Source organism: Sorex fumeus, unplaced genomic scaffold (genome assembly GCF_029834395.1).
Source record: "Sorex fumeus unplaced genomic scaffold, SorFum_2.1 ptg000098l, whole genome shotgun sequence".
In the NCBI taxonomy this organism is placed as follows: domain Eukaryota; kingdom Metazoa; phylum Chordata; class Mammalia; order Eulipotyphla; family Soricidae; genus Sorex; species Sorex fumeus.
This window is the reverse complement of record NW_026606155.1, coordinates 18,457,383-18,485,059: the sequence shown is the minus strand read 5'-3', so window position 1 is coordinate 18,485,059 and position 27,677 is coordinate 18,457,383. Positions and strand designations below refer to the sequence as shown.

Sequence of the window (27,677 nt, the reverse complement as noted above, 5' to 3'; positions counted from 1 at the left end):
CTTCAGCACAGGGTCTTCAGTGCTCTGGGGGTGGTGGGGGCATTGCCCGGGCTGGTGCTGGGGTTGGCATCATGCCGGGCAAGCACCTCCCCTCGTCCTTATGGGAGCAGAGAAAGGTCCAGGTCTCTTCTCTGAAGCCCACCCACTCGCTGGTGATTCTCTCTCTGACAGGCAGCCGTGGAGGAAGGGGAGGTGTTGCATCAGGGCTTTTGGACCTCTGATGGGTCCCTCTGCCAGGGGGCCTGAGATTGCAGGGTGGGGTGTTCACCGCCGTGCTGATGCTCAGGTGGAGTGGCGGTAACTGCCTTGGGAGCTTTCTGCGCCCAGTCGGGGCTCCTGCCCTTTCCACGTGCTGTCTCCAGTTCCATCGAGGATTCCTTCTAGCCTTCCCGCCTGCCTGTGTAGCCTAAGAACTGTGGTAGGGACACAGGCGGCTCCAGACAAGATGACAGAATCCCAGTCGGGCTTTTTTTTTTTTTTTCTTGAAATGCTCTTCGAGGGAGATGGAGTCACTTACTGGCACCCTTTTGAACCAGGGCGGATGGTGAGGCGTTTTGGTGGGGACAGGACTTTGTTTGTGCTCACTGGATGTTGGTCAGGGAGAGAAAGGGGTGAAGTCGGGTCATGGCTCCATTAACCTGCCGCCACTGGATTTGAGAAAGACATTCTGGGCAGCACCTGGCCAGTCCCCCACGCAGAGCTGCAGCCCCAGGACTGCGGGCAGGGAAGGCAGCAGGCTTAGCTGCTCCGCCCACAATGCCTCAGGTCGGTGGCAGACCGTGGACTTGGTCCTGGATACCCACCAATTACCCCCTCTCGTGCTCTGGGCATTTTGCGCTCGCTGGTCTTGCTGCCAAGAATACCAAGTGGTTCCTGAGGTGCCAGCTGCTGCCGCGGCTCCCGTTGCTCCTCCTCCTGGTCTGCTCATACTCCCTGAGCTCCTGGCATGGCTGGGCCGTGGAGGGGAGCCCAGGGGAGGAGGAGGAGGGAAACAGACTTGTCCCTGGAATTCCTTTACTCGTTGAATCAATGGACCAAACACTGCAGCAGCAGCAAATTCAACAGCTGTTCGGAGTTTGCACCCCTCCAGGGGAATTGGAGATGTAGCTGTTGATTTTGGGAAAGGGTTGCAGTTACCCCCCCCTTCTCTCTCTCTCTTTCTCTCTCTCTCTCTCTCTCTCTCTCTCCCTTCTTCCTCTCTTCTCCCTCTTCCTCTCTCCTCCCTCCCTCCATCCCTCCCTCCCTCTTTCCCCCTCTCTCATCTCTCTTTTTCTCCTTCTTTCTCCCTCTCTTCCTCTCTCCTTCCCCCCACCCCCCTCCCCCGTCTGTGCTCAGAGATCATGCCTGATGCTAGCCTTGAAGTTAGACTCGACCTCTGCCCTCCCACCACTCACAGTCCAGTGGGACAACGACGGTGGCAGAAAAATCGGTTTGTCCCTCTTCCTCCTCTGGCTCCTGAGAGCAGCAACCCCCAGCCGTGTCTCCTAACGGAGCCTCAATGGAGCCTGAGTAGCCAGTTTTAAGGCTCTCGCTGGCATTTTCCCTAGACCCCCTCCCTTTACTGCTTTCCTTTCCTTTGTTCTTCCGGAACACTTGCCTGAGTGTGAGTGCAGAGATGCACTCAGGTATGCTGCCTCCACCCCCCCCCCCCCCAAAAAAAAGAAAGAAAAAGGAAAGAAAAGAATTTTAAGACAGGGCCTGGAGATGTGTCTCAGGCGGTAGCAACAGGCCTGACTGTGGGTACCCTGGGCCACTCCTGCCTCTGTGCTCTGGGGGTGTGTGTGGTGCCAGGGATCCAGCCTGGGATCACTGCTTCCAAGGCAATGCTCCGCTTGCTGGACTGTCTCTCTGGCCCTTCATACTATTGGAAATAAATATTTTGGTGTTTAGGCCACACCCAGTGGTGTTCAGGGATCACTCCTGGTGTGACTTGGGACTTGGGAGAGTTGGTGCGGGTCAGCCTTATGCAGGGCAAGTACCTGTGGTACTATTTCTCCAACCCCTAATTCTTTTTTTTTTTTTAAATTTATTTTTATTAGTGAACCACCATGAGGTACTGTTACAGATTTACAAACTTCCGTGCTTGCATTTCAGTCATACAATGGTCGAGTACCCATCCCTCCACCAGTGCCCATTCTCCACCACCAATGGTCCCAGCATCCCTCCCACCACCCCCACCCTGTTCCCCCCCCCCACCTCCCCCCCCCCCCCCCCAACCCCGGGCCAGCCCTGCCTCTGTGGCAGGGCATTCCCTTTTGCTCTCTCAGTTTCCTTCTGGGTGTTGTGGTTTGCAATAGAGGTATTAAGTGGCCATCGTGTTTGGTCTATAGCCTACTTTCAGCCTGCATCTCCCATCCCGAGTGGGTCCTCCTAGCACCCTTTACTTGCTGGTCCCTTCTCTATCTGAGCTGCCTTTTCCCCTGGCATGTGAGCCTGGTTTCTAAGCTGTGGACTAATCCTCCTGGTACTTATCTCTACTATTCTTGCAACCCCTAATTCTTAATAATCTTAATTTTTTTTTTCTTACTGGTGGGGGTGGGAGTATTGGCAGCTGTGCCTGGCGGTGCTCAGGGCTGCTCCTGGCCCTCAGCAAGCCTGATCTGTGGAAATTTCCGGCCAGTCTGAGAAAAAGCGCAGCCATGTGGCTTTCGGCCTTGGATCTCCAGGTGTAAGAAGGCTGAAAGGCAGCGTTCCAGTGAGTTCCACAGGGCCGGCCTTGGGAGGCCCACACTCTCTCCGTCTCCAGGCGGCTCTGCAGCCCAATTTCATTCAGTTTGCAGCTGGACTTGTGGGTGGTAACCAGGCTCAGGCTGCAGGGAGGAGGTGCAGGGGGCATCCTTGTGGGCAGGACGGGGTACATTGTTCTGTATCCCACACTTGATGGGGTAGTGTTCTGGCCCCACGGAGTGACCACACTGGACACAAGGCCACCGGTTGGGTCTGGGAGGAGGAAAGGCCGGGATGCCTGAGACGGGGAGCCTGTTCTTGGTGAGAGGAGGCCCATCCCGTGTGACACAGCCCAGGGAATCCTGAACAGCCAGGCATGTGGCACAGAGTGTGGCCAGAGAGGCTGGTCCAGGCCTTCCAGGCCATGGTGGAGGTTTGGGAGCAGCAGCCTGGACCTTTGAATCTTTTTTTTTCCCCGTGTGTGTGTGTGTGTGTGTGTGTGTGTGTGTGTGTTTGTGTGTGTGTGTGTGTGTTGGATGCCCAACACTGCACTTTCATGGTCATGGTTTCAGGGTTCCCTAAGCACTTCCAGGAGTGATCCCTCAGTGCAGAGCCATGGGTACACCGTGATCACCTCTAAAACAAAACAAACAAAAATTTATGCTGGAGCGATAGCACAGAGGTAGGGCGTTTGCCTTCCACGTGGCCGACCCGGCTGACCCGAGTTTGATTCCTCTGCCCCTCTTGGAGACCCCGGCAAGCTACCGAGACTATCTCACCTGCACGGCAAAGCCTGGCAAGCTCTTCGTGATGTATTCAGTATGCTAAACACAGTAACAAGTCTCACAGTATTGCTGGGCCCACTAGAGCAAATTGATGAACAATGGGAGGAGAGTGAGAGTAACTGTGTGTGTGTGTGGGGGGGGTCACGCTACAGTGCTCTGGGCTTACTTCTGGCTCTGCACTCATGGATCACTCTCAGCGGGGCACAAGGAACCATAAGGGATGCCAGGGATAGAACCTAGGTGGGTTGTATGCAAGGCAAGCACCTTACCTGCTAGACTATCTCTCTGGGCCCTGGGCCTTTGAATGTTTGAGGAAAGCTCTAGTCTGAAATGTCCCTCAGTGACAGAGCTCTTGCTTGGCAAGTGTGAGGCACTGGTTTGATCCTCTGCACCGTTCTCCCCCATACTCTTTTCTTGGGTTACACCCGGCTATGCACAGGGGTTATTCCAGGTGCACATTCCCCACCATCAATATCCCCGATATGCCACCCCCCCCCCTTCCTACCCTCCTCCTGCCTCCATGGCAGACATGATTCCCCATAATCTCTCATTACTTTTGGGCATTATGGTTTGCAATACAGACCCTGAGAGGTTATCGTTTGGTCCTTTATCTACTTTCTGCACACATGTCCCATCCCAACCGATTCCTCCAACCATCTTTTTCTTAGTGATCCCTTCTCTATTCCAGCTGCCTTCTCCCCTTTGCTCATGAGGCAGGCTTCCAGCTATGGAGCAGTTTCTCTGTCCTGGGTATCTACTGTAGTTAGGTGTCAGCCTCATGTTATGTTGTTTTATACTCCACAAATGAGTGCTGTCCTTCTATGTCTGTCCCTTTCTTTTGACTCATTTCACTTAGCATTATACTCTCCATGTCTATCCATTTATAAGCAAAGTTCATGACTTCATCTTTCCTGACAGCTGCATAGTATTCCATTGTGTAGATGTACCAAAGTTTCTTTAACCAGTCATCTGTTCTAGGGCACTTGGGTTGTTTCCAGATTTTGGCTATTGTGAACAGTGCTGCAATGAACATATAGGTACAGACGTCATTTCTACTGTGCTTTTTTGCATCCTCGGGATATATTCCCAGAAGTGGTGTTGCGAGGGTCATATGGAAGCTCAATTTCTAGTTTTTGAAGGACTGTCCATAATGTTTTCCAGAAAGGCTGGAGAAGTGGGCCTTTTCACCAGCAGTGAAAGAGTGTCCCTTTTTTCTCACATCCACGCCAGCACTGGTTGCTTTTGTTCTTTTTGAATCTGTGCCAGTCTCTGTGGTCTGAGATGATATCTCATTGTTGTTTTGATTTGCATCTCCCTGATGGCTAGCGATGTGGAGCATTTTTTATGTGCCTTTTGGCCATTTGTATTTCTTTTTTGAGGGAACTTCTGTTCATTTCTTCTCCCCATTTTTTGATGGGGTTGGAAGTTTTTTTCTTGTACAGTTCTACTAGTGTCTTGTATACCCTGGGCTATTAATCCCTTATCAGATGATTATTGTTTCCCATTCTTTGGTCACTATTTCTTTTGAAGTGCAGAAGCTTCTTAGTTTGATGTAGTCCCATTTGTTTGTGTTTGCTTCCACTTGCATGGTCAGCGCTGTTTCATCCTTAAAGATGTTTTTAGCTTCAATGTCGTGGAGAGTTCTGTCTACATTTTCCTCTATGTACCTTATGGATTCATGTCTTATATTGAGGTCTTTAATCCACTTTGATCTGGCTTTTGTGCCTGGCATTAGACAGAGGTTAGAGTTCATTTTTTTTTGCAGGTAGCTATCCAGTTTTCCCAGCACACCTGTTGAAGAGGCTTTCCTTGTTCCACTTCACGTTTCTTGCTCCTTTGTCAAAGATTAAGTGGTCATATATTTGGGGGTCTGTGACAGAATATTCAACTCTGTTCCATTGGTCTGCAGGTCTGTTTCTAGCCCAGTACCATGCTGTCTTAATTACTACTGCTTTGTAGTACAGTTTGAAGTCCCATTCCCCCACTCTTAATAAAATAAAAAAGTAAAAAGTGTACAATATCAAAATTTTCTCATGCAGTGAAAAAGTAGACTGATCTGATGAATCTTCTATACCTGGCACCTCCAACTGAACTATGTTGCCATAATTCTTTCTTTCCTGTCTTCCTTTTGCTGAGGAATCTGAGATGATGGGCAGCGTGGCCTTCCACCTGTTGCTGCAGTGTGCATCTTCCAGAACTGACACAAGTGACGTTAGCCTGAGTTCTTGTTCTTGGTCTGCTTCCTGCCTGGGGCCAATAGTCCCCCAAGTCCCCTCCTGCCGACTGTCATCCTGCCGCTGAGCTTTGTGGTTACCGTAATTCACTGCATAATCATCACAGATTTCATGCCAACCTTTTTTGGGGGGCAAAAACCTAGGGTATGGCTGTTATGTGAATCTCTAAGAAAATCGTGCTGGTTCTACTGGAACAACATCAAAACAAAATGGGATGTGTCGATGTGGTGAAAATAGTTTTCTCTCCAAGGTAAGCAGGAGCCCCTCTTCTCTGAAGCTTGCACCCCTTTCTGTGTTCCCTCCAGGCTCCCTCCCCCAACCCTCAGATCCCAGGGCAGGGAGAGAAGGAAAAGGGCTCTGTTCCACACCCAGCTGGAGGGTGGTGTCCCCTCGGAGCAGGGCTGCGCGTGGGGGCCTGACCATGGCGTTCCGTCTCTGTCATTGTCATTCCAGAACTGCCCTCCCTCTCGCGGCCACAGAGCAACTGTTGAGAACAAATTAATTACGCGTCTTCGCAGTGTGTGTGATTACGGGGCAGATGGAGGGAAGGGGTCTCTTTGGTTTTTCTGGCAGCGAACTCCCCGAATGGATGCCTTCCAGACCCAAGACTGCACGTCCCCGCTCACAATGGGCATCTGGGCTTTGCGTGTAGTGGCCGTGAGCATAGGAGGAACCTTTACATTGGCATGGTCCAGACCATTTGCTGGGGGCCTGTGCATGCCTATTTGCTCCCGTGCTGGGATTTCAGGGATGTCCAAGTAACTTGCTTGACTTTAATTGATGAATGAATTACTTTTTAAATAAAGTTGTTCATGATGATTTGTTAGATTCAGTATTCTAATGTCACTCTCACCACCATTATTTCCAATTTTCCCACCCTCCCCTTGAGCCTACCTCTATTCTTGCTCATCTTCAATACCTTCTTCAATCATTGCTGGTGTTTGTAATTCCACCATTAGCAATGAGTTCCCTTGGCCTGCAACCCTGTGCCCTATTAAAATGCAAGTATCCTTGGCAGCTGCACGGCATGTTTTATTCAGACGCTTTCTCAGCCACCAGCAGCTGCCCTCCCCAAATGCCCTCTCTTGCAGCTTTCTTTGTCGGACAGCCTGCTCTGAAACAGACCCCGTATTTGGAACCCGTCCCATTCCACAGAACTCGCCTCTCAGCAGCTCATGACTGAGGCTAGAAAAACAGCTCAAGAACACAGGAGGAACACAGGTGCCTCCTGGCCAGGTGTCAGTGACTGATGATTGTTTCCTGTGTTCCTGCTTCTGGGGAGAGCCTGCATCTTAACTGGAACTTTCTAAGAATACCCGTGCTCCTCCCTCCCTCCCTCCCTCCCTCCCTCCCTCCCTCCCCTCTTTCCCTTCTTCCCTCCTTTTTCTTCTTCTCCTTCTCCTTATCCTCCTCTTTCTTCCCTCCTTTCCTCCCTCCCTCCCTCTCTCCCTTCTTTCCCCCTTCCTACCTCCTTTCTTCCCTTCTTTATTCACTCCCTCCTTCCCTCCTTTTCTTCCTTCCTCCCTTCCTGCCAGTCTCTCCGGCCTTAGGTCTCTCTGTGTTGGGTTCCCTTTGCGTTCTCCGCAGAGGAGAGGACCAAGCAGGGCCATCCATGGGTAGAGCAGATCCAGTTTGGACATCTCAGACTGGGCTTGGGTTTGAGTGGGGCTTCTCATGGCGCTGACCGCGAGGGGCCTAATGCCCATGTCGTGGAAGGACTGTTGAAGTGTGAGGACACAGGTTCAGCTGGAGCAGGATTAGATTGAGAGCTCTGTGCGCCAAGCCTCAGGGGCACAGCGGTGCACTTGGAGAATCAAATGCAGTGGCTGGGCTCTGGGAAGGCGGATGCCCTGTTGGTTCTCAGTCCCAGTGGGTAAGTGGAGTCTGTCCTGGTGCAGGGGTGAGAAGGGGGGTGGTTGTCCTGATATGAGCAGGGCAAGTTGTGGTTGAGTTGCGAAGCCAGATGGGGCCTCAGGCTGGAAGTGAGCGCGCATACACACACACACACACACACACACACACACACACACACACGTATACCCACACTCGACTTTTCTTGAGTCTTGAGTAGTAAGGAGAGGGCAGGCACATACATGCATTTTCTCTCTCTCTCTCTCTCTCTCTCTCTCTCTTTCTTTCTTTCTCTTTCTCTCTTTCCTCTCTCTCACACACACAAGTGTGCACAGACACATTCAACACACACACTAGCTCTTCCTGAGACTTGAGTTGTGAGGGGAGGGCAGGCATGCACATGCATTCTCTCTCTCTTTCTCTCTCTCTCTCTCTCTCTCTCTCTCTCTCTCTCTTTCTCTCTCTCTTTCTCTTCCTGCATCTGCCCAGCCCCTTGAGGTTTGGAAGGTTCAGACGATTTGCTTGGGATTTCATGAGGCAGGAAGTTTAGGCTGACCTGGCCCAGAATCTTGGTCTCTTGTGGGTTCTCTGCCTTTGCTTTGGATTATCTAGGTCTTCTAAGAAGTATCCACTCGCTGGATGCTGCGCCAGGAGCTCGGCCTCTAATTAGCCATGTGCCCTTGGCCAAGCTATTGAACCACTCTAAGCCACGGTTTCTTCAAATAGGAGGAACGAGGGTGGCCAGGGAGTGGACAGGAAGATAACGTCCTGAGGGTTTTGGTAAGGGTCCAACAGTGTAAATATTTGATATTTGTACTTCAGCACAGTGGGTAGGGCCTTTGCCCTGCATGTGATGTGACTGACCCGGGTTCAATTCCTCTGCCCCTTTCAGAGAGCCTGGCAAGCTACCAAGATTATCCTGCCTACACGGCAGAGCCTGGCAAGCTCTCTGTGGTGTATTCGATATGCCAAAACCAGTAGCAAGTCTCAAAATGGAGACGTTACTGGTGCTCGCTCACACAAATCCGTGAACAATGGGAGGACTGTGCTACAGTGCTACTTCAGCTAAATGTGATTTAGGGTTTTTTAGGGGCCACATCTAAGAAAATGGGAGGGGTTGCCCAAGTCCCTTCCTAGCAGAGGTGGGCCCGGGTGAGCTGGCCATGATGGGCATCGTTGGGGCATCCACGGGAGAGGACTCAGGCCTGGGCTCTGCTACTCACACTCTCTCCTGTCCATTAAAATGCTCCATTTTATGATTTTGTTTCATTAATTTTTTTTAACTGTGACATCATGATTTAGAAAGTTACTCATAGTTTCATACATAAAATGTTTCAACACCAATCCCACTTCCAGTGTTCACTTCCCTCTACCAGTGTCCCCAGTTTTCCTCTCAGACCTGAAATGTTCAATTTACTCTCTCCCCATCCTAGATGCTCTCTGGACACAAAACTATCCCACCGGGATGCTTCTCTCTTCCTTCTCTGGCTAGAGACTCTGGTATCTCCAGACTTCGAAGTGCTCCCTAAATGTGTGACGTGGGAGGGAAACCCCCAGCACTTGATGACCCCGTGATGTGGTTCAGTCTCTAGGGGTGCTTCTGGTTCCGGTTCCTTTTGTCTAGGGGCCCTGGGCCCTGGGTCTCAGCCCTGGTATCCCGCGAGGCCATAGGGCCTGCGCTGTTTCTGACCAAGCCTGGCGGTTCCCCCACCAGCTCTGCTGCTTTTCCCGGCCAATGTGTCTCCCTTGCACCCAGAGCCCAACCCCAAGCCCGGGTCTTCCCCCTCTTCCTGCAGCCAGGTGGCCTTGGCAGGTGACAGGTCCAGGAGTGGGGACAGTGCCCCAGCCCTCCCTTAGAGAGGCCTTCTTGGGGTTCCCTGCAGAGAGGGAGGAGCGGGAAGATGTTTGCACCTTTGTCCCTAGTATTTGGGAGTTCTGTGGTCTGGACCTTTCGCGTTGGGTAGGGGGGGGGTGCATCCTAGCTGGGGGGCAGCCTGGCCACTCCAGGGGTTGCATGCCTGCTCCTCGCCTCTGGGGAGGAAGCTCGGAGCAGTGACCGGGGCTGGAGCTCTGGGTAAGTTCAGCCTTACCAAAGTGCACGCCTTTGCTTCCTGCTGACCCTCCTTTGGTACCTGGCACCACGTGGTCCCCAGAGGCCCTAAGCACTGCCAGGGTATCCCCGGGGAATCCTGGAACACCAGGGCCCACGTGGCATCGCATCCCCGGCCCTGCCTTGAGTCACAGAATTGCCAGGAAGGGCCCTGGGTCTTCCTGAGCACCAGCTGGAGGTCCCCACTGAAGAATCGCACCTAAGAGAGCAATGCGGAGAGTCAAAAATCACCTTACAATTTCTGCAACTCAAACGCGCTGTGGTTTTGGTTCCCCTTTGAGGAACGCCTTTCCTGTTTTACCTGTACTAGTCTATCAGTCTAATGAGTTGTTTTCCTCACTTGAGATCTTGAGCGTTTTTCACTGTTGGTGCACCATTGTCACTTAAAATGATTACTTAATACTCACTGTGTTGCTAGGGGAAAAGGCAGCTCAGATAGAGAAGGGAGCACCAAATAAAGGGTGTTGGGAGGATCCTTCCAGGATGGGAGATGCATGCTGAAAGTAGACTATAGACCGAACATGATTGCCACACAATGCCTCTTTTGCAAACCTCAACACCCAAAAGGAGAGAGAGAACAAAAGGGAATGCCCTGCCACAGAGGCTGGATGGAATGGGGGGGAATGAGGGGATGGGAGGGATACTGGGATCATTGGTGGTGGAGAATGGGCACTGGTGAAGGGTTAGGTATTTGATTGTTGTATAACTAAAACTCAGGCACAAAAACTTGTAAGTCTACAACTGTACCTCATGGTGTTTCACTAATAAATATTGAAAAAAAATTACTCCACTGTGTGCTTTCCCTCCTGATTCATTAACTCCTTCCTCTCTCCACTTCTGGGGTGCAGCTTCCCATCCGTTTTTGTATTACAGCTGAAACTGGGTCGAACACAGGCTTTATTTCACATCTAACTTTATTTATAGATAGGGCTTTTGCAAGGTTTTTGAATTTATTTCCTTAGGAGCCATTTCCAAAGGTGGCATTATACATCTGAACAAAACATTGCTGCGAGAAATTAAAGAAGACCCCGTCAGCGGAGAGATCTCCCATGTTCATAGATTCAGAGACTCAATATTGTTCAGATCTTTGTTCTTCCCAAATAGATAGCTAGATTCATGGCAATCCCAATCAAATTCCCAGTGGGCTCTTTTGTACACACTGACATGCTGATTCTAAAATCCATTTGGGAATGCAGAGGGCCTAGAAAATAACACTTAAAATGGGGGGGAAAATAAAAAGATGTAGAAACAGTAAGTACTGGGTTTCAAGATTTATTATAAAGCATGTAATTAGAAAATTATTCCAATTACTAAATAAAACCGGTGTCAAGACAGTATGATATTGGCATAAGGAGAGACAAACTGATCTCCGAGCGGATTAGAAATTCCAGAAATAGACCCCAGGCACAGGGGCAGTTAATTTTTAACAGTAAAAAGGGATTTCAAGACAGAAAGGTGTATGTTTTCAGAAAAAGTACTGGAACAATTAGATTCATAAGGTTGTTGACCTTTAAAACTTTGAGGAAAAAAATGGTTGAGGCTACAACTGGTGGTGCTTGGACCCTACCCATGCTTGGCCAGAACTTGGGGCCAGAGGTGCTGGGGATTGAGACCTGGGGTGGGCATGGCGAGACTCCACCCCTGGGGCCACATCTCTGACCTCGGGATCGATTATTTGATGACTCATTTGACCGTTATTGCTGAGTTAGGAACTACCATTTTTTTTTTTTTTGTCATTGCTTCAGTTCCTGGCATCCATATTTGCCTTGATAGAGTTTGTGTTCAGGTGACAGTATACCACTCCAGTTTAAGGAATTTGAGAGTGTTTTCACTTTCACAGTTGTTAGAAACTCTGCGTTATTTTTGTTTAAGCAGCCACTTCCAAAGAGGTACAGGACAGAAGAAACATTTTTTTGTTTACTGTAGTTACTCCATCACATTTCTTCATTTCTGTGTATGGACATTTCCATCTGGTTTCGTTTGACTTCTGCCCTGCGAGCACCCTTCAATGATTCTTGATACCGAATTGCCCCATACCCTCTTGCAGTGCTGGCCTTGCTGGGAGCATCATGCCATACCTGGACGCAGGGGCCAAGGGCTGCATCTGAACTCAGGTATTGGTCAGGTATGGGCTCTGCCACCTGAGTGTCTCTTGGCCCTAACGGTCTGAAAAAGAGCTAGTGCTTTTTCTTTCTTCATTTTTTAAAAATTTTTGGGCCACACCCAGTGATGCACAGGGGTTACTCCTGGCTTTGTACTCAGGAATTACTCCTGGCGGTGCTCAGGAGACCATATGGGATGCTGGGAATTGAACCCTGCTCGGCCATGTGCAAGGCAAATTCCCTACCGGCTATACTATTGCTCCAGCCCCTCTCTCTCCATTATTTTTGAAAGCTCTTTTTGCTGGGTATAGGTTTTCTTTTGATGATTTTCGGGATGTCCCTCCCTCCCTCCTCCCTCTCTTTTTTTTCCTTCTGACCTTCCTTCTCTTCTCTCTCCCCCTTCTCCCTCCCTTCTCTTTCCCTCATTCCTCCCTTTCTCCCCCTCCCACCTCCCTTCCTCTCTTCTCCCTCTTTCCCTCTTTCCCTCCCTCTCTCCTCCCCCCATATCCTTCCATCCCTCCCTTTTCCTTCCAACCTTCCTTCTCTTCTTCCTCCCTCTTCTCCTTCCTTTATTCTTCCCTTCTCCTCCCTCCCTTCTCCCTCCCATTTCCTTCCCTCCTATCTCCCTGTCTCCCTTCTCCCTCCCTTCCATCTTCCCTCCCTCTTTCCTCCCCTCTCCCACCTCCCTCCCACCTCCCGCCTCCCTCTCTTGGCAGTGCTTCGGGTCATGCTGGGTGGTGTGCCCCAGGACCACTCCCAGTGGGGCTCTCAACCATCATTCTCTCCTTTATTCTTCTGTCCATAATGTGTTTTTTTCCCTTTGAGTAGTACAAAGATCTCTCTCTCTCTCTCTCTCCCCCCCCACCTCTCTCCTCCCCCCCCCCCCGCCCTTAACCCAGCAATGTAGTAAGCGGTTCTGTGCTCAGGAATCACTTCTGATGGGCTCAGGGGTCTATATAGGGTGTCAGGGATTGAACCCGAGTTGGTGCCATGCAAGGCAAGCACCCGACCCTTGTCCTATCTCTGCCCCCCCCCCCCGATTTTTCTCTTTATACCTGATTTTGAATAATTTTTTGGGGGAGCTGATGCCTTAGGACAGAAGGGGAGTCTTGCTATCCTGTTTTTGCAGAGGAAACCCCCATGGCTGGACTGTGCCCTGTGCAGGAGGGAAGGTGCGTCCCCTCCCCCCACCTCCACACCCAGGCCCATCTGTCTGGGCTCAGAGTTTTGCATGCTTTAGATGGGGTAGCAAATCCACTGCATGGCCCCCGTTTTCTAAAGGACGAATGAAACTTCTCCCACAGTCATCATGATTGGTGTCGCTCTTTGCTGTGTTCTCTCTTAGACTCGTATTCCTGATTCTTCTCTTTCCCCTCACTTCTCTTCTCTCTTATTTCCCCTGAATTTCTTTCAATAAAAACTATTTTGCTTCACTAAAAAAACAAACAAAAAAAAAACCAGCAAAAAAACCCCCTTTTGTTCTCTCCTTTTGGGTGCTGTGGTTTGCAAAAGAGGGATTGAGTGGCAATCATGTTTGGTCTATAGTCTGCTTTCAGCATGCATCTCCCATCCTGGGAGGATCCTCCCAACTCCCTTTACTTGGTGCTCCCTTCTCTATCTGAGCTGCCTTTTCCCCCAGCATGTGCAGTTTCTCCCAACATGTGCGGCTGGCCTCCAAGCCATGGATTGAACCTCCTGGTACTTATCTCGGCTATTTCTGGGTGTTAGTCTCCTATTTTGTTACTTTATGTTCTCCAGATGAATGCAATGTTTCTATGTCTGTCCCTCTCTTTGTGACTCATTTCGCTTAGCGTGATACTTTCCATGTAGTACCACTTGTATGTAAATTTCATGACTTCATCTTTTCTAACAGCTGCATAGTACTCCATTGTGTAGATGTACTAAAGTTTCTGTAACCAGTCATCTGTTCTCGGGCACTCAGGTTTTTCCAGATTTTGGCTATTGTGAGTAGTGCAGCAATGAACATAGAAGTGCAGATCTCATTTTGACTGTGCTTTTTTGCCTCTCCAAGATATATTCCCAGGAGTGGTATTGCTGCATCAAATGGGAACTTAATTTCTAATTTTTTGAGAATAATTCATACTATTTTCCAAAAGCGCTGAGCCAGTTGGCATTCCCACCAACGTGGTTTTTTGAGTGAACCACATTTATTCAGGAAATAAAGAGAAGAAAGGCGGGAGGCAGATAAAGAGACTGCTTAGAGAGAACACGGACTTCCCTGGAGTGGGGAAAGACGCAAATAGTACATCATAAGCAGAGATGTGCGGGCCATTTCCCCAGGGCGGGGAAGTGTCCTCTGAAGTAGAGCAGTGCGTGGCACCGGCAGTGTGGCCACAGAGGCAAGGCCTAGATCTGTTTTCTGGTTTTGTTTGTCTTCACTTTGGGGCCACACTCATTGGGGCTCAGGGCTCTCTGTGGGCTCAGGGCTCACCACTGGTGGGCTCAGGGGATCACAAATATGCCAGGGACTGAACCTGGGTCAGCTGCATGCAAGACAAGTGCCCACTTTGCTCCAGCCCTTCAGGTGTCAGTTTTAGGACATTTGAAAAAAATGCAGAAACATTTAAAAAGAGGAATACTCCGCATCTGACAGAGCAGAGAGCTGTGTTTCCGTGGGGGCCCGAGGTTCTGGCTAGTAGAGTCGGGGTGGGATTGAGGGAGGCGGCACTGGTGTCTCCCTGGGGGCCAGAGAGATGGGGCAGGGGGGCCTTGCATTCTGTCGACAGAGTTTCCATTCCTGGAACCCTAGCCCTGCCAGGAGTGCTTCCTGAGCGCCGCCAGGTGTGGCCCTCAACCCCAGGAAAAAATTGGTGCCGATCATCGTGTATTTTTGGAGAACTTCTCACACCTCCAAAGCAAGTTGTGTCCCCCTGCCCCCCACCCTGGCTATATACAGAAGCCCTGCCCACCCATGGTATCTGCACCTGCTCCAGTAACCCCCGTTCTACTGTCTACCTCCAAGGGACACTTGAAGAGTTTTGGACTCTGTTCTGGAATCTGTGTTGGTCCTCTTTCACTGTCTAAGAGAGCGAGCCCAGGTTAGGTGGGGGTGTGTCTGTGTCTCTGTCTCTTCCCTCTCTACCTGCCTGACGCCCTCCCCCTCTCTTCCCTTCCCCAGGCCTCAGAGAAGGTCGGGCCCTGGTCATGGGGTTCTGAGAGGCCCTGATGGCTCAGTTGGATTGGGAGACTTTCTGCTGAGAGAGAAGGGTCAGGCCCCTCCCATGCGTGGGAACTTGGACTCGAGTGAAGAACGACCCTCCTTGGCCCCCGTTCCATCCTCCTCGATCAATAAGTAATCAGCCTGGAGTTGATCTTGTTAGCTATTCACTACCCCCTCCCCAGGCTAATGACTGTGTTTTTAATTATTATGAGGCAGATTAAAACTCATTACAGCAAGGTTATTGGTAATGAGACCATCAAAAGGCAAGTGATGGAGCTGGGAGTGAGGGAGGGTGCGGGGGGCCGGGCAGGAGGCCATGCTGGCTGTTATTGGGCATGGGGAGGGGTGAGGAGGGCTCCATGGGGAGGGCACTCTACAGTGCCATCGCAGCCAGGAAGTGGGCGGGACTTGGCTCCAGGGAGCCCCCCTGGGTGTTCAGGCCCTAGGGGAGGACTCTGGGAAAGGGCCCCCGAAGTCCCGTGTTTAGAATTCAGGTTCTGTGGCACCTTGGGTTTCTCACACGTGGGTACTTTCCAATTTCAATGATGGATCTTGGAGTCAGCTTTTGTTTTTGCCTGTTCGATTGTGGCCCCCACCTGTTGGGTCAACTGCTGTGTAAGGAGCAGATGTGCTTGGAGTGGCTTGTTTTTGGTCTCGCTGGTCTAGATGGTCTGATTCTCACCTGCCCTGCTTGTTTGCTGAGCTCCAATTCGACTCCAGGCCCTATCCTCGGCGCTTCTGTTTCACATGGCTTCACTGGAGTGTCCCAGCGACCAGGGTCCTCTATCTTTGTTTCACCGCTGAGCCAACAGAGGCGCCGAAGCCCATTGGCTTGGCCACGGCTTCAGGACAAAAAAACTAGAGTCCTTGAACCTAGGTCTCTGGTGGCAAAGCCACTGCTGCTGACCTCTGTGCACCTGGCCCCTTACATTCAAGGCCGCCACTGCTCACTTTGGAGAGGTACACACTTGGAAACTACCCAGGTCACCCCCATGGCCCAGCTGGGTGACCTTTCTCCCACAGTGCACCCCTGGGTGTGACAGGGCACTTCCCTGCCTGCCAACCAAAGTCTAGTCCCAAGTGCCCGCTGCTCACCCCCGTTGCAGCTGTCTTGCACCAAGATTGCACGCCCTGTGCCTCTGTTAGTACCACAGGAGACTGTGAATGCCAGCCACTAAATAAGCAATCATTGGTTACAGCGGTTGCTTCTATTATTTATTATTATTATTGTTTGCTTTTTAGATCATACCTGGCGATGCACAGGGGTTATTTCTGGCTCATACACTCAGGAATTACTCCTGGCGGTGCTCAGGGGACCATATGGGATGCCAGGAATCAAACCCGGGTCGACCGCGTGCAAGGCAAACGCCCTACCTACTGTACTATCTCTCCAGCCCCTTATTATTTAAAAAATTTTTTTGTAGAGTTGTTCACAATAATTCATTACATTCAATATTCCAACACCATTCCTACCACTGTTACACTTCCCACCACCATTATTTCACATTTTCCCACCACCATCCAAGCATGCCCCAAAGGCAGATCCTAACTCATTGATTTTGTGTTGCTTGTTATGAAATAACCTGCTAAAAATGATCCAGAAAAACTTTCCTTAGAGGAAAGTGTGTGAAGATTGTTGTATCTGACCCTGGAGATATTAAGCCTTTCTCTAAGAGATTACTAACATGTTGTGACAGGTTGAGTCTCATATGCTAATGTGTTGTTTTTGATTGAGATTTGTGCCTTCTTACTTTTGACCCCGTCAAATGTGGTGTGCTAGTCCTGGTACATCAGTGGCTGAGAGAAAGAGATGTCACTCCAGGCATTCTAAAATTTTAAATGGGTGATAGAGCTGGAGTTAAATTTTTAACTGGATCGTGACTCTGGGGTCGAGAGGCATCTCTGCAGCGTGTTGCTCTCTTCCGAGATTTATTTGTGAGTCTCTGGGTCATGGCCATTTATGGGCTTCCATGGCGCCAGAGGCAGTTCTTGGGCATGACTGCCAGGCTCCTGGAAGCACAGGGAGATGGGAGGAGGTGGCCCATTCCTGACTCCATGCGAGCCTGGAGATTTCAGTCACAAATCCCCCACACCTGGGTTTTTCAGCAGATTCATTCTCATGCCTGAGGCTCAGTCTGAGCCTGTGGAGATTGGCTGTGAACATGGCAGCGATTGGTTTCTGGAACTTTTTGGCTGCCAGGGCTCTTTTGGGACAGGTGCTGGGCTCACCCACCCCTGGATAGTGGTCGCTCCTAAACCCCAACTGTCCAGTATGGTAGCTGCTAGCCACATGTGGCCATTGGAAGGAAAAAAATCTAAAAGGAAGATGAAAAAAATTTGTTTTTGTATTTTGGGCCACATCCAGGGTTGCTCAGGGACAAATACCTGGTTCTGTGCTCGGAAATCACCTCTGGTAATGCTGGGGATTACCAGACTACCCTGAATTACAGATTCAGGGTCTGCTGCATGCAAGGTAAGAGCTTTGATCCCTGTACTCTTTCTCCAGCCCCTGACGGTGGAGTGCTGGTCATGGTATCCTTTAGCATGGCTGGTGGTAACGAAACGTGGCCGCGGAAAATGCTGTAGGGGACACTGTGACAAACACTCTCACTTTCTAGCGAGGCCTTCCTGGTCACTCTGAAGCACTCAGCTCAGGGAAGCGCAGAGGTTGGGAGGGTCTAGAAACTGCCCAGTTTCATTGTGCATGGGGTGGTCGAGGAACGGTTCTGGATAGGAGGGAGGATGTGTGTGTCCCTGTGTGTGTTCTCTGGCGCCATTAGGCATGACCCCTGCAACTGAGTTAAGGAAGTAAGCGTGCAAAGGGAATTTCTTTTCTTTTTTTTCTTGAATCGCCATGAGATAGAGCATTACAAAGCTGTTCATGATTGGGTTTCAGTCGTACAGTGTTCTAACACCCATCCCTCCGCCAATATTATTTCCCAGCACCAGTATCTCTAGTTTCCCTCCTATCCCTTCAAGCCACCCACCCCAGCATGCCTCAGTGGCAGGCACCTCTCCTTCCTCCCTCTCTCTCTTTCTTTCTCAATCTCCCTCCCTCCCTCCCTCCCTCCCTCCCTCCCTCCCTCCCTCCCTCCCTCCCTCTTTCTCTCTGTGTCCCTCCCTCCCTCCCTCCCTCCCTCCCTCCTTCCCTCCCTCCCTCTCTCTTTCTCTCTGTGTCCCTCCCTCCCTCCCTCCCTCTCTCCCTCTCTTCTCTCTCTCTCTCTCTTTCTCTCTCTCTCTCAGAAAGGGAATTTCTACTAAGCCAGTAGTCTTTGAAGTCGTGAGTGAGATTTGCCTTCTGATCCCCAAGGACTGTGTGGTGGGCCAGGGAAAAGACCCTCAGGTCAGGTGTTCTGTTACCCAGCATCTGGACCTTTTCTCCTTAAAAGAGCCTTTGAGGGGCTGGGGAGAGAGTGCAGGGGCTCAGGGCCAGGTCATGCAGGTGGCTGATGCAGCAGACCTCTGCTGTCACCTCTCTGGAGACCCCTGAGCACTGCTGGGGGCACCTGAGCCATCCCGAGGGCCTCAGGGCCAGAGCAGCACCAGAACCTTGGACTAGGCTGAGCAGTGGCTGGGAGTCAGCAGGAAGACCCCCGGGCCTCCTGGGTACCACCTGGGCAGCTCCTGGAGAGTGCAAGTGTCTGAGCATGTGATGGAGTGCGTGAGCATGGCTGGGTGTTGATCTGGAAGCTGCTTCAAGGTGACTCTGGGGCTTCCTTTGTGGAAGTGTCGGTGCCATTTGCAGTAGCTGCTGACTCAGTCTCATGGGTGACGGACGGTCTGTGAGTGTAGAGCCAGTGGTTGTCATCAATCTACATTTATGGCGGATGACTCTGTTATCCCGAGAGCCCTAGAGCATACGGGGACACATTCTCCATCCCTGGGGCCCATGTGCCACCTAGCTGGGAGCAGGGCACGCCAGGCTTCGTGGTCCTGTGTGGCCAGAGAGGGCCACCCTGTGGCTCCATCAGGGTGTCCTGAGGGTCCGGATGGGTGGGGACCGCCCAGCCTGGCTGCTCCCTGCTGCGGGCACTCTGCAGGGGAAGGAGGTGTCTTCTGATGACTTCTGGGGACAGCCCTAAGTCCAGCGCGCAGAAATAGTGGGTGCCCTCAGCAGTGGATGCCTGCTCTGGGTGCTGCAACGGCCCTTTTTCTCCTCTCTGTCCACCGGCAGCCCCAGGGGCGGGCAGGGTCAGCAGAGGCCAGTCTGCCTGTGATTTGAAAGGGGGACACTACATTAGGAGCCTCATCAGCTCGTGCAGTAGGTGAACCTCTCAGTGGCATAAGATTCTTGGGGGCACAGAAGCGGTGAGTACAAAAACCTATCCCTTCTTGGGGCCGGGCGTCTTATTAAGTGCTGTGCCGCTGGTGGTGGGTTGTGTGCAGGGGTGGCCAGCAAGCTGATCACAACAGAAGAGTGGATTGGAGCTGTCACTTTGGGGGCCCACTAGGCAGTGGGGAAATTGAGTGAGGGTCGAGGCATCCTCAAGCCACTGCTGAAAATGGTGTCGCAGGCAGGCCTGGGCTGGGCTCTGGGTTAGGTTGAGTGATTGAGCATCTGTGAGGCCCTGCCTCTGAGCCCCAGTACCCTTTGCCATGGCATTGCTGGGGTAGCCCTGGTGGCACCCACCCATTGCTGGATGTGGCTTTGGTGGCTCTCTAGCTCCACCAGGCCCAGGGCCTTCAATCCCAGCTGGACTGGATGCCAGGCATGGCTCCAGGGGTCCCCAGCACTGCAGGCCCAAAGTTGTCCCATAGAGAAAAATACTAAGGAAAGGCACACTGCGTGCTGGGCTTGCTTCTGCCCTGTCCGTCCCCTGCAGGGGACACATTCCTGGTGGAGGAGCCACTAGCCCCGGGTGCGGCTCCAGGATCGCCCCAGAGCAGACAGGGAGTCGCTGGGACCCAAGAGCCAAGGCCCTGCTCAGTTGGAGCCCCCGATTTCCTCCATTGTGGTCTCCCCAGTGCTCAGGGTGCAGAGCTGAGAGTGACCCTGTCACATTTCCTGATGGCTCGGAGGGTGCGGGAGGACCCGGGGCAGCCCCGGGTGGGGCGTGAGAGAAAGCGGGTATGTCTCCTGACCCTCGAGGACCTCCCTGGAGCACTGGCTGGACCTTAGTACCAGGGGGTGGGTCCTTGGACTGCTGGACATGGACTGACCATCTGGTGCCCTCATGGTTCTTGGGGTGCTTGGTGTCTGCTCCACATGGCTGGAATTGGGGTGGGGGGGTGATCACCTGAGCTGTATGGGTGTTTGTCCTGGTAGTTGGAGGTCTGAGCTCAGCAGGGCAGGGTTGTCTGGACCTCAGTTCCCACCGGAGGGTGGGAGGCAGAGGGGTGGCTGCCCTAGGGGACAGCCTGCTAGAGCCGGAGTCGGATGCCCTTTCGGTGGAGGTAGGGGCAGTGGGTCCTGGTTGCCGGCATGCGGGGTGCAGGACTGTAGTTGACTTTTGGATCACTTTCTCTTCCCCTCTGCCTTCTTGGAGTCTAAATCCTGTGGTGCCCAGGGCCTACCCTGGCTCTGTGCTTGGGGGGGGTCACTCCCGGGGTTGCTTGGGAGACCCTTTGGTGCCAGGATGACAGTGGACACCCTGCATGCGAAAACTGTACTAAGGTCACTCTCCATCGCCCCTCCACCATTTCTCAGGTGATGGCTTTCTCAGGGCCTTACCTGGCTGCTGAGAAGGGCAGCTCCTTAAATACATCCTCTCTTTTTGATGCCCACCGCCACTGTTTTTTAAATTTTCTTTTTAATGGAATCACTGTGAGATACACAGTGAGCAAGCTGTTCACTGTTGGTTTTCAGTCATAGTGTTCCAACAACCATCCCTCCATCACCACTGAATTTGTCACAAGACTTGTTGCTTCCACGTTGGTCTTTGCCATGGCCACAGCCTTGGGGGTGTCCTGGAGGTTGTGCCAGAGATTCCCACCTGCTCCTGATCAACTCCATGGGCAGCTGGAGCTCTGAGCCTACTCTCTCTCTGTCTCTCTGTCTCTGTCACTGTCTCTGTCTTTCTCTCTCTCCACACCCAGAGATGCTCAGGGATCACTCCTGGCAGTGCTTGGGGGACTGTATGGGGTGCTGGGGATTAGGCCCAGGCCGCGCTACCTGCTGTACTGTCTGTCTGGCCCAGCTCTGGGCTCCCTTGCTCCTGCGTGTCCCCTTGACCCCATCCTGCTGCAGAAGTTGAGACTCCAGGAGGGCAGGACCCCCAGAGCTCTCAGGCTGAATGGTGTCTGGCAGCTGGGGTGGCTTGCTGCAGGGGTGGGGAGGGGAGTGGGCGGGGCCCACCACCCAGCAGTAAGGGACTGGCAGGCATCTGGCCCTGCCCGGTGCACACAGACCCCCTCCCAGGGGCAGCGAGCCTGCAGCCAGGACAGCAGCGCAGCGCTTCCCACATGGCCCTGTGCTATTTATTAGATGTTTCTCTCAGCAGAACATCCGAGTGTCTCCTTGCTAAAGATCCCCTGGACCTGCCCCCCCCAAGCTGCTGTTGGGAGGAACAAGCCACATGTGTCACTGTGTTTTTCAACTCGGCAGCCCTGTGCAGCGCTGGCCTTGAGGGGGCGGGGTGGCTGTGTTGAGCCCGGGATGCTTCCTGAGCAAGTGGGTCTGTCCTGCGTTAGGAGCCTTGAGGGAGTGTGGCCACGGACAGGCAGGGTGGCTTCATGCTCAGGGCCCAAAGGCAGGAAGGGTGGGGGGACAGACGGTTGGGCAGACAGATAGACAGGCCCATGTGTGAGCTGGGCGTGGGTCTGAGTGTGTGTGTGCGAGCGTGGGTCTGAGTGTGTGTGAGCATGAGTGTGGATCTGAGTGTGTGTTGTGAGCATGACTGTGGGTCTGAGTGTGTGTGTGTGTGTGTGTGCGAGCGTGGGTCTGAGTGTGTGTGAGCATGAGTGTGGGTCTGAGTGTGTGTGTGTGAGCATGACTGTGGGTCTGAGTGTGTGAGTGTGAGCGTGAGTGTGGGTGTGTGTGTGAGTGTGGGTCTGAGTGTGTGAGTGTGGGTCTGAGTGTTTGTGTGTGAGCATGGGTCTGAGTGTGTGTGAGCATGGGTTTGAATGTAAGTGTGGGTCTGAGTGTGTGTGTGAGAGAAAGTTTGGGTCTGAGTGTGTGTGAGTGCAGGCGTGGGTCTGAGTGTGTGTGAGTGCAAGTGTGGGTCTGCGTGTGTGAGCGTGAGCATGTGTCTGAGTGTGTGTGTGTGTGTATCTGTGCGTGCGCCCGGCACTCTCAGACCAAGGGCCCGGGAACGGGGCCCGGCGCTCACCCTCGTGGCCGCCCCCTTGTCTCCTGCAGGTGCACCTGCGCTCTGCCCGGCGCCTGCGCGAGCTCTGCTGTGCCAACCGGGGCACCTTCATCAAGGTGGGCCAGCACCTGGGCTCCCTGGACTACCTGCTGCCCGAGGAGTACACCAGCACGCTGCGGGTGCTGCACAGCCAGGCCCCGCAGAGCAGCCTGCGCGAGGTCTGCCAGGTCATCCGCGAGGAGCTGGGCAAAGAGGTAGCCACCTGGAGTGGGGGAGGCTGCTGGGGAGGGCTCGGGCCAGGCCCCCTTGCTCCCAGGGGGTAGGGAGGCTGTGAGTGTGCGTGGGCGACCGGCAGAGCCTCATGCTGAGGGGGCTGCCGTTCTAGGTCCCTGCCACCCTTTCCCCGTCACTTAGTGGGAGACTGTTCTCCTCTTGGAGAACCTTCTGCATCCTCTAGAGTTTTTCCCAAACAGAATCATCTTCCAGTGAAGCTTCGAGCAGCAGAAGCCTTTGCCCGAGGCAAGTTTGCAGCCTCTGAGGGCCTCCAGATCCTCGGCTCGGTGACCCCTGTTCATGCTCCACCGCCACCGACTCTCACTGCACTGTGGACTCTGGGCCGTGTCCCACCCTGATCTGTGCTCTTGTTCCCCTCCCCCCTGTGCTGGTCTTATAGGATGGTGGCGCTCCCCCCTTTCAAGCTTAGAGAACGATAGGCGAGGAGGTTCTTCCTGCAGAACCTGCTCTGAGCGGAGGCTCCCGAGGCCCTCTGCAGCCGCCCACCTGATGGCTGTGTCTGTCGGGGACACCCACTCAGACTCAGGGTCCTGGCACCCATCGTGCTCCCCCACGCGCGTGCCCGCATTGCCTGAGTCCCGCTCTTCTGTGTTGAGTGATTCTTTGGTTGGCTCGGCCATTTGTCCCCATGAGTGTGACACTCCGCTCTCGCCAGGGTCCGGGTGCTGTGTGAGGGGCAGGGCATCGGCCGCTCCCCCACTCTTCTGGAAGTCTCTCCGGGGTGGCTGTGGCTCCCCTGGCTGGGCTCTGTCGGGCACAGGCATTGGTCTGGGTGGTGTCCCCACAGCCCCATGACGCTGGGGGCCGAAGGCTAAGCTGGGTTTCACTGTCCGTCGAGCAGGGGGGCTTTTTGGGGTGCTGGGGAGGGAGAGGCTCGGAGTCGGTTCAGAGCCGGGGATGAATGAGGGACCGTGACCGTGGGTTGCCCAGGCACGGAGGGGCAGGGAGGCCTGTCTGTCTGTGCGGAGCCGGCCCAGGCTTGTTCCCTGACTGGAGCGGCTTGCAGATAGATGGCCTTGCACAGACAGACATTTGCGTGCAGCAATGCCACCGCTCCTCAGAGATCCCCTAACCTGGGTGGGGGGGGGGGGGACCTGGATCCTGTCCCCTGCCCAGGAGGTGAGCCCAGAAATCCCCCAGAGGCACCTCTACCGCCTCCGCCCCCCCCACCCCCTACCCCGGGACCAGCTCACAAGTGGGAGAGATGGAGCAAACTGCAAATGCCACATCGGGCACAGGCCCTGAGCCAGGAGCAGGGCGTGAGGACCCCAGGGCGTGCGGGGTGATGGGGCTGGGCACGGCCTGGGCCTGGCAGGAAGCTTTGCTTCTTGTCAAGACTCTTGGCCCCGGGCTTCCTGCGGCACGAGATTCTCCCCTAGATTCAAATGAGATAAGTCACTGTAATTCCAGTGTGGAACGTATCGGAGGGCGGTGGCTGCTTAGCCCAGTGGGCGCCCTGAGTCAGGGTGGAGCAGGAGTGGGGGGTGAGGGTGGGGTGGGAAGGCAGGCAGGTCTGTGGCTTCAGGGCCGCCTCTTCCCCACACAGTCACCCGGGGGGGCCTAGGAGAAGGGGAGTGGGGCCAAAGGGGGGGCTAGCTGTGGGGGCTTCCTGCAGCTGCCGTTTCCCACCCGGAGTTCCCTGGACCCCTTGGGGAGGAGCCGTGTCTGTCCCTGTGACACTCAGGGCTGTGGGTGCAGTGCGGGCCTGGGGCTGAGTGGGAGTTAGGGTGGGCCCAGGCAGAGAGAGTCCCTCTCTCTCCTCCCCCAGCCCACTTCCTGTCACGCCCACATCTCCCCTCATCGCCGCCTCCTCTTTCCCAGTTCTCATCCTTGGGGACCTCCAGGGCCTGTTCCATCCCCGAATGGCAGACTGACTGGGGGGAACCGGCCGGAGGAGCTGGGTGCTGGGCTGTCCTGTCCTGGGGGCGGGGGGGGGACACCGCATCTGTGTCTCCTGGGGGTGCCTCCCTGGGACCTGGCATCAGGCAGCAGAGGCCCGGGAGGGTCTCTGGTGTCTTGAGACCCTATCTGTGTTCCCTGGAAGAGGGGGCTGTTCTGGGGGTGTCCCTGATGGGGGTGGTGAAAATGAGGTTGCGGGTCCTTAACTTACCCCCCTCTCCTAATGTGCTTGGGTTCTGGGGCTGCCAGTGTGTGGGCGAGTAGGAAGGGTTCCCTGGTGGGGTGTGTGGGGGGGCGGGTGAGGAAGGGACACACAGTGGCAAGAAGCAGCCTCAAGTCTACTCTTTCTTTCTTTCTTTCTTTCTTTCTTTCTTTCTTTCTTTCTTTCTTTCCTTCCTTCCTTCCTTCCTTCATTCTCTTTTTTTTTCTTCCTCCCTCTCTTTCTCTCCCTCCCTCCCCTCCTCCTCCTCCTCTCTCTCCTTCCTTCCTTCCTTCCTTCCTTTCTTTCTTTCTTTCTTTCTTTCTTTCTTTCTTTCTTTCTTTCTTTCTTTCTTTCCCCCACTCAGCTATGCTCAGCTCTGCACTCAGGAATTACTCCTGGCGGTACTTGCGGGACCATATGGGATGCACAGGATTGAACCCAGGTCGGCCATGTGCAAGGCAAACGCCCTGCCCGCTGTACCATTGCTCTGGCCCCAGACCCTGATTTTCTTTGTCATTTTTTCCCCCCAATTGAGGCTGCGTGATCTACAGAGTTACTCATCTCTGAGTTTTGGGCGGTGCAGCTTCCCAGCACCAGTGTCAGCGCCCTCTGCCCGTGTGGCGCTTTCCTCCGCCACCCTGTAGCCTGCCTCCTGTCTTTCTTTCTTTTTTAATGTAGGAGTACTCCTACCTCCTCAGCAGGCACTATATTTATTTTTGAGCCACACCCAGAGGTACATAGGGCTGACTCCTGGCAGGGCTCGGGGAACCCTGAGCGTGTTGCCGGGGATTGAACCTGTGTCAGCTGTGTGCAAGGCAAGTGCCCTCCCCGCTGTCCTCTCTGCTCTGTGCAGTTTTCAGTTTGGTTGCAGACGTTGGGTTTGCCGCGGTCCGTGCTGTGGGTTCTGTGGCTCAGATCCGCAGGTGTCCCACAGCTCTTCATGGCCAGCATGTCTGCGGTGTCACCTCCCATCTGCCTCTTTCTCCGGCTTCTCTGGGCGGGTGGGGGTGGGGGGTTGTCTTGTTCTCTGCGGGAGTGTCTGTGCACCTTTTCCTGGCTCTCGCCACCTTCTGACCTTGTTTCCTTCTTGTGCCCCCTGCCCCCCCGCCCACTTACAGTTGGCACCCTAGACTCATGCTGCCCCGTTTATGTGACTGTCCCCTCTTGGGGGCTGGACGGCCCACAGGGCTGAGGACCATGCTCAGCAGTTCCTATTTGCTGGAAATGCTTTTGGAACCCGGGAGATTCTGAAGGACAGCTTCCAGGAGGCAAGCACAAGCCTGAGCTCTTGGGAACTGTGTCCTTCCCTGCAGCCACCAGAGCCACCTGGGGAAGATCTCCATCTGGGTCCCCCTTGCTGCTCCTGGGGGCTGTGGGTCCAGATGTAGTGATGATCTCGGCCAGCAGATGGCGCTGGAGCTCACGTGTCTGGGAGGGTCCTGGGAGGCGTGCCGGGTGGGCTTGGCCTGGGCTGTGGAAGGAGCCTGGACTGGCCCCTCTACGTGCAGCACTGAGACTGCTGACCACCCCAGGCCCCATGGACTTCGCTTCACGCGGGCGGGCCTGGCTGGGTTGTCGCCACTGACCACTGGCACCGCCCTGCCCCCTCCTCATCCAAGCTGGGGCCCTCTCTGTCCCTCGGACTGTGCTGCATCCTCCTTCCTTCCTTCTTTTTTTATTTTATTTTATTTTTTTATTTTTGCTGTTTGGGTAACACCCGGAGATGCTCAGGGGTTACTCCTGACTCTGTACTCAGAAATTACTCCTGGCAGTGCCCGGGGGACCATATGGGATGCTGGGAAATGAACCTGGGTTGACCGCGTGCAAGGCAAACACCCTACCCGCTGTGCTATCGCTCCAGCCCCTCCTTCCTTCCTTCTTTCATCACATCCCTCTCTTGCTTGCCTGCCCCCGAGAGTAATATCTGGGTCACTGTGGGGGGAGGGGGGCCCATCGTGGATGGCCTTGTAGTGTTCGTGGACTCATTGAGGAGGTATGGAGAGAGGTGGGGGTGAGAGAGGGAATATGGCCTCGAGGCGGAGACAGCGGTTTCTGGTCCAGGCTCCTGCCTGAGTGGGGGGGGGGGGGGGAGGAGGAGGGCCAGGGGTCAGTGGGACGCGTCCAGCAGGTGCAGGAAGGCGCAGAACGTGGCGAGAGTGGCCGTGGGGTTGGGGCTGTGCCCACACTGTGAAGCGTCTTGACTGTTCTCCCTCCAGGGAGTGAGAGGACTCAGAGGGGGGCAGGATGATCTCAGGAAGTGGGCAGGCGAGCTTGTTGTCTGCAGGTGGGGTAGGAGCTAGAGAGGGCTGAGCATGGGGAATTTTCACCTGTATCAGCCCAGTGACCTCAGCACACACACACACACACACACACAGTACACACATGCACACACGCATGCATGCACATACTCACATGTGTCCCCAGTTTCCCTTCAAATCCCCCAAACAACCCCTCACCTCAGCCTGCCTTCTATGGCAAGTACTTTTCTCTCTCTGTCTCTGTCTCTGTCTCTGTCTCTGTCTCTGTCTCTGTCTCTGTCTCTGTCTCTCTCTCTTTTTCTCTTTCTCATTTTAGGCATTATGGTTTACAATGCAGATGCTGAAAGGTTACATGTATCCCTTTACCTACGTTCACCCCTCAGTTCTTGTCCAGAGTGATCATTTCCAGCTAATATTGTCATAATGGGCTGGAGCAATAAAGCAGCAGTAGAGTGTTTGCCTTACGTGCAGCCGGCCCTGCAGAGCCAGGTTTGATTCCTCTGCCCCTCTCGGAGAGCCTGGCAAGCTTCCGAGAGTATCTTGCCTTCACAACAAAGTCTGGCAAGCTACCCGCGATGTATTCAATATGCCAAACACAGTAACAAGTCTCAAAATGGAGACGATACTGGGCCTGCTTGAGCAAAATTGATAAATCGATGAACAATGGAAGGACAGTGGACAGTGGACATTGTCGTAATGGACCTTCCTCTACCCTCCTCCACCCTCCCCGCCACATACCCTTGTGGTAATTCCCAACCACTGACCAGTCCTTCTGGCTCGCTTTCCCTGGCTTTGGATATTAGTTTCATGCTATTTTTTTTCTTACATATCCCACAAATGAATGCAC

The 27,677-nt window shown here is 53.5% G+C and overlaps 1 protein-coding gene across 1 annotated transcript in view; it reads left to right on the top strand.

The window, feature by feature from the left end:
* Nucleotides 1-27,677, top strand: part of ADCK1 (aarF domain containing kinase 1) — a 94,028-nt gene that overhangs the window by 14,167 nt on the left and 52,184 nt on the right. Inside the window, exon 4 of the mRNA XM_056133723.1 lies at nt 22,228-22,431. Within this exon, the coding sequence (XP_055989698.1) occupies nt 22,228-22,431 (204 nt within the window). The remainder of the gene's footprint in view (nt 1-22,227; nt 22,432-27,677) is intronic.